Here is a 6986-nt window from a genome sequence, read left to right as displayed (position 1 = left end):
TCGACAAAATCGAATGAACGTCAAAATAGGATTTAAAAACGAAGAAGACGCCAAGAAATTTATGGACGAAATGAATGGCAAGGAATTCGGAGGCAAACCAATGAGAATTTTGAAAGCAGAAGGGTTCAAAATGAAGTGTTTCATTTGTGGACAAACCGATCACATGTCTCCACAATGCAAACAAAAGGACGTCCATAATTTGGCTTTGAAAAAGTTTAACAACAAAAACAATTTCAAAAGTAATGGAAAGAAAAGAGATCAACCCCAAAAATACGAAAAACAGTCGAAGAAACAATATTAAGAAATTTTGAGTGATTTGAGGTTTGAATATTATTTATGGTTTAATTTTTAAAATGGTTTAATAATAAAATGTATTATTTATTATTAACATTACCAATTCATGTAATGTTATACAATAATATAAATAGAAAAGGGGGGTTATTTAGAAAGTTAATAATAAAGACTAAAAGGTTAATTAAAAAATCAGTTTTTTGTGTAATACAGAAGAGTTTAATATTTTAAAATAAAGTGTTTAGTAATTAATTGTATTAACAGTCGTGTGATAATTATGGCAATACATCTAAAATGTGTATATTTGTGATTTGCCTTTGATTATTCTTTTTGTTTATGCGTTTGAATTAAATTGAGTTGTTAAAAAACAATAAAACAACATTGAATAAATCATTTCTTTTTACCCTTTTTCGCACCTTTAAATTTCTTGAAGAACTTTTTCTTTCCTTTACCTTTAACAATTGGACGTGCTGCTGCTTCACTTGATTCTGGTCTTTCTCCTTCATAAATATTCATTCCCTCAACTCCCTCTCCGAGCTCAGAAACAGTCGAAGTTGTCGATTTTGAAGAAGCTTGGCTTTTCCGTGATAATCTTAAATCTTTTTCTTTTCGATAAAGTGAAAGACTATAGTCTTTAATGTCAAATAGAGATGGATCTTCAAACAGACCATGCTTCTCACCTATCATTTTGTTTTCAACATTTAATATCCCGCAATATCTTTTGAGTTTGTCAAATCCTAATTTAAGTTCTTTATTATTTCCAAATCGTGGGTTTTGAAGAAACTTTTCTATCAGATTTTTGACTTTAAGAAAATAGGAATGGGGAATCAACAATTGAATACTTAAAGAAGATTGTTGTTCATCCTTCAATTTTTTCATTTTAAAAACCTTTGGAATTATTTTTTGTACTCTATTAAGCATGTGGCTATGACCACCTATACCTCCTTGTTCATTTTTAAAAGAAACTAGTAGTGCATTTCCAAGAAGAGTTAAATCTTCATTTGAAAATTGTTTGTTCTCTAATATTTTATCTAAAATGGACAAAAAAGAATTTTCTTCGTTGATTGTGTCCATTATTGCTTTTTGGTACAAAGGTTCTTTCATTTTGAACCTTTTAAACCTGTTCCATGCTTGATGAAGTTTTGAAATCCAATATTCGGAATGGTCTTGTATAACCATTATAAGAAGTTTTATATCATCTGAAAGTGGTTCATATAATGAAGATGTTTGTTCTGGTGGGGCTTCATCTGAAAACGATAGTGAAATTGAACAACATAAAACAAGAACTTGAAGTAGTAACATATTTTTGAAGATATAACACGAAGAATGTTTTTTTTTCACTTTTAAACAATTCAAACAATTCGAATTTTGACTTCTAAAATTATTTATTTAAAAAATAATAATGTGATGTTATTTTTGTTATATTCAAAACAAATTAAAAAGGTAATTATAATTTGTTCTTTTTTGTATTATATACAAAGGTGGAATTTGTTTTTGAGGGTGTATTCATTTTGAGGAACTTGTTATTATTTAATAAATAATTTGGTAATAACATAATGTTTAACATCATGTTAATAAGTTCGAGTTGTTGAAAACAAAAACATTTTTATGTTAAAATATTAAAAAGCAAAACAAAATATAAAAACTTAAATCCATGTTTTTAAAATGTAAAAATAAACAAAAACTTTAAAAATTAAAATGAACATGTTATAAACAACAGTAATATCTGAATTATATTTTATTTATCTATAGTTCTAATTATTTTTTTTAAATTACATTACACAAAAAATTAAATTTGAATTATTAATTTACAACTTAATAACAACTTACGTTTATTTTTCAGTTTAAATTTACTTTGATTGTCATTGAAAATCTTTAACAATTTTAAACTAAATTGATTTAAATTTGTCAATGTTTAGTTGTTGAAACATTTATGATTTTGTTTATAACAATTTTAAATATAAAAATTCCATATGAAAAAATATTTCTAAATTGGTCAAAATAAATATTTTAAAATATATAGTTTAATATGTCTAAATTAATAATTAAAATTTTGAGTTTTGTCTTTTGAACAACTCCAAATTTATAATCATATTTTTTTGATTTAATGATGGATGACCACTCCAAGCTTGAACCAATTTACCTTGCTAATGTTGCTCTTTATCTCGAAGGATTTTCAACATTTAAATGTTTTCAACTAGTCTCTAAAAGGTGTGTTCTTGCACTTAAAATGTTACATATTAATCCCCCAAAACTTACAACCGGAATTAATTATCTTTTCGGAGTTCTTCCTAATATTAACACACTCACGTCTTCTATAGAATACGCTGAAAATGAATTAAAAGGATGTTTATTAGACAAAATAACCTGGATAGACGCTTCCAGCCAAATATCTACTATCAACTCAATTAACAAAATTTTAGTTCCGAAAATAAGAAAAGTACGAATTCTTCCTTCCAATTTACAACACATCGATGAACTAGTGAATTTAAAAATTCTTATCGTCGAGCAACTTGTCAACGAAAACATCCAAGAAATTGATATATTCAAAACACAAAGAAATATTGAAAATGTTGTCTTATATTACAAATGTGACTTGTTAAGAGAAAATACAATAAAAACACTTGACACCATTTCATTAAACAATCCAACATGTAAATTTACCATTGTTTGTAAAAAATGTGAAACGCTAAAAACACAAAATGTGATATTGCTGGAATATGACATTTCTCTACCCAGAGAAAGACAATTTAATGTGATTATTGATCAACAACCCACCTCAAAAACTTTGGTGTCAAAACCAAAGATAATAATTAAACAACTACCCATTAAAGAAGAAAAGATTGTTTATATTATTCAAAAAGGGATAGACCATATTACATACAAAACTATTGGTTCTCTTGACAAAATGCAACACTTGTTTTTCAGTGAAAAAGTAAGAAAAATAACTTTTTCATTATTAGGAAAAATGAATGAGAGTGAAAAGTTTATTGAATGTATACAAGATACAACACAGTTGCTTTTATACACTTTTATAGAACCATTGAAATTTTCAGAAGTCAGTACTTCGCTAAACACCTTTCTAAATTTAGTAGAAAAAGGCCATCAAGTGAATATTGAAATTGATGCAAAAATTGAAGATGAAATTGTGTTATTGGACTTTGTGATTTCATTTGTGTACAAAGAAAAAACAAAGAAAAGTTCATCCTTTGAACAGAAAATGAAAACCATAGAAAAATATATGAAAGGAAAAAAGGTTTCAACACGAGTGAGTTGTTCGGATGTATCATACAATCTAGACTTTTATATCGACAATTTAAACTTAACAAAGTACCCTGAAAAAATAAGTTTCGATTTACTATTTGCAGACTACAATTCAATTAAACGCCCACTATTTCAGCTTCTAGAAAATCGCTATGGAGAAGCCCACTTTATTAGTAATTTCTTTGTTACTAATCTGAGTTTTGATGGATTTATTTTTAGTACAATTGATATCCCTTATGCCAACAAATATACAATTCATGACATTAAAACGATTCAAAATAATCACAACAAAGTGTTTGTTGACGACGGGAGGAGAAAATACACGTTGGAAGACGTTTTTGTGTTTCCAAAGAACAAAGTAGTTCAATATGAGTCAAAGCATCAGTTATCTCCCAGATATGGCATTTACAATATAAAATCACCTTTTGAAGACGTTTTAGTGATCACTTTGAATGACAAAAAACATGAAAAAATTGCCCAACCCAAATCAAAAAATGTGCAAAAAATCAAAAATCGATTTCGTCAGAGTTTTGATTTCAAAACTGATGACCTCACACTTTTAGATACAGACGATGAGAATTTCGATGACGAAGATAGTGAATTGGACTCAACCCAAAAGTACTTTGAATTAAATTAAATTAAAAACTGACTAATTTGACTTTTAAAATTTGAATAAGTCAATTATTGATTGTTTCATTTTTTGCTTCAATATAAAACAAGCGAGAAAGCATTATAAAGATTAAAATGAATTACTTTGCCAACGTGTATCCATCATCTTTTGCACTATTACTCCCTTTACTTTTGATCCAGTAAATTGCACCAACGACTGCAGCAACAACCAAAATGATATACAGTGCAAGTACTATAATGACGACACTGAATACAGTCGCGTCATTACTCTTTGAATCGTCCTTCTCGATTTTCCCGAACTTCCCATCGTCGATCTCATAATCGCCTTCCTCGTCCTTCAAAAGAACTCCGTTGATCTCTGTGTTAACAAAGTGAGTGTGTGTGAACTGCGACTTTTCCTTCCCATCAATGTCGAACTTACAGTTCTTCACAAGGACTTGCTCAAAGTAGATTTCCTCGCCTTCTTTTGTCTGAATATTTGAGTTCGCTATACTTGAAAATTTGATGGTCATTTTTTTGATGTCGCTGTTGATGACAGTCATGTTGTTGATGTCACTCGTCAGTATATCAAACTTCTTTATTTTCCCTTCAGAAAACTTGACATTAGTCATCGACCCTTCAATATAAGTAAACCCTTCAATTTCAGAATCGTAAAACACCACATCCTTAAGCTGATTTGTATATACAATCGCAGGCTCCTCGGAACTTTCAGAAGTACTTGGCGTTGCCGAACTCTTCGAAGTACTCTCGGATGAGCTCTCTGTTGGTACTTTTGAATTTTCTGAACTCTGCGTATGAGAACTGTCATCTATAACATGACTCGATGATTCTGGGACATTGGAAGATACTACCGATGGCTCAGAAGAATCTACAGTATTACTGGTATCACTAGAAGTGTCATTGGAGGCGTCTGTTGAGGTCTCATTTTCTCCAAGAGCTTTCACGTGTTGCACAGTAGTGTTGGTGTAGTCAAACACGACATTTTTGAGTGAAAAATCCGAGAACACTGTGTTTAAAATAATTGTTCGTTGTGTGAGGAATGAGTCAATTTCCCCGTCGTGATACTTTGAATTTTGGATTACGACATCTCTCCCAGTTAGAGCCTTAAAAGTGACATCTTCAAATGTCGATTTTTCAACTTGAAAATCAGAAAAGTCACATACAGACATTTGTCCATTCACAAAGAGTGCATTGTTGACTTGAGATGACTTAATACCTGCACTTTGAAGATTGACTGTATCAACCTGAATACCATTAAACTCGTAATTGACATATTTGGCAGACTTACTTGAAAAGTCGAAAACGCCGTTATCAACGCACTGCGCCACAGAAGTGTCTGTTATGTCTGTCACGACAACTTTAGTCTTACAATTGTAGCTGTGATATATTTTTGTTTTGTCAACAGTGGGTGTTACCTCATCGTTGTACATAGGTTGGTCTTTTAAAATAACATTCTTCACAGCATCAACATTATTAAGTTGGACTGTATGACTGTAAACTGAGAGTGCAATAAGAAACAAAAGCATACCTTTTCAAGTTTACTTGATTTCATTTTTGAACAGAAATGTCGTTTTTTCTGAATTTTTGGAATGGATTTTATTTATTAGTTGTTTTAGTTAATTTATTACGGTCGTATAGTATATTGTTTTTTTATGCAATAATGTTGTAATCTATAATTTATTGTTTTATTTACTATTATATAATAATTATTAATTCAAAAGAATATTGAGAAAATATGGACAAACAATTAACTAGTAATAATGGTTTTAATTATTAACTTTGATTGATTACAAATTATCGATTCAATAATCAAGCCATATTAATTTGTCTTTGTGGACAAATCTTATTAGTATAGTAAATGGAATCACATATATAAAAAATTATTTGTATGTCTGAACTGTTACACTATGATATTATAATAATTAATTAATTTTAGTAACAAATTATACTTGGCATGAACATTTACAATTTTATTTGTGATAAGTTTGGTCAACTATTATTCAAGAGCAACTTAAGTTTTTAATATGGAACAAACGTAAGTACAAATATCTTTTATCGTTATCTGGGATCTTTTTAACAATAAGAAATGATATATTTTGAAAAAAACATTTTGATAATCCATCACATTGTTTCAGGTTTTTTAATTTTTAGCTGATACCTTTTGTATAACCAAAATTATTGCTATTTGTACTATATAACATTAACAGACTTTTAAACAGAGTGTCCAAAAAAATGATTTTTCCCAAATTATCATTTTGTTTTTTATATTACAATTTAAAATATCTATAAAAACGGGAGTATTAGTCTAAACACTTAACTTGGGACTTATCTTAATTTTTTTGGACATTCTGTTTTAAACCAATCTTTACCATCTTAAATAAATATTTAAATAGACAATTTCTTGTTTTATTTTAATTAAAAAAAATAAAATGTGTTTTGCTCTTTAAATTATTAAAATTAATTTATTTTAAATTTGAAAAAATCCTTTTCGGGATTGTGAAGTTAAAAAAAAATTATCGAAAAATGAGTTGAGTTACAAAAAGTCAATTCATAGTTTTTATTTTTAGAAATCCGATTTTATAAAGATATAGTTTAAATATAATAATATCTAATTCAAAATGTGGTTGATATTATATTTTTATTTTTCTAATTAAAAAATAATTGTCTTTCTTTTGTTTTATTACTATAATTTTAATATAAATTCAAACTATTATTTGTTATTTGAATAAAACAATGTTATGATAATAATATTGACATTGATATATTTTAATGGTATTTAAACTATATATATACTACATTTT

General features: G+C 28.1%; 3 protein-coding genes across 3 annotated transcripts; 2 read left to right on the top strand and 1 right to left on the bottom strand.

Annotated features, from left to right (window-relative positions):
* Position 1: 1 nt before the first annotated feature.
* Positions 2–301, top strand: EIN_088000 (zinc knuckle domain containing protein; the record flags this gene model as incomplete). Its single annotated transcript, XM_004184756.1, has 1 exon — positions 2–301. A coding segment is annotated over one exon (300 nt), but the record flags the coding sequence as incomplete, so codon positions are not given.
* Positions 302–2398: 2097 nt separating this feature from the next.
* EIN_087990 (hypothetical protein) lies at positions 2399–4192 on the top strand (the record flags this gene model as incomplete). The annotated part of the gene is made up of 1 exon (XM_004184755.1): positions 2399–4192. One exon carries the CDS (start codon positions 2399–2401, stop codon positions 4190–4192), a length of 1794 nt encoding a protein of 597 aa, XP_004184803.1.
* Positions 4193–4304: 112 nt separating this feature from the next.
* EIN_087980 (hypothetical protein) lies at positions 4305–5711 on the bottom strand (the record flags this gene model as incomplete). Its single annotated transcript, XM_004184754.1, has 1 exon — positions 4305–5711. One exon carries the CDS (start codon positions 5709–5711, stop codon positions 4305–4307), a length of 1407 nt encoding a protein of 468 aa, XP_004184802.1.
* Positions 5712–6986: the final 1275 nt, after the last annotated feature.

Source organism: Entamoeba invadens (genome assembly GCF_000330505.1).
Source record: "Entamoeba invadens IP1 unplaced genomic scaffold scaff_1105074725643, whole genome shotgun sequence".
In the NCBI taxonomy this organism is placed as follows: Eukaryota; Evosea; order Mastigamoebida; family Endamoebidae; genus Entamoeba; species Entamoeba invadens.
This window is presented reverse-complemented; position numbering and strand designations above follow the sequence as displayed.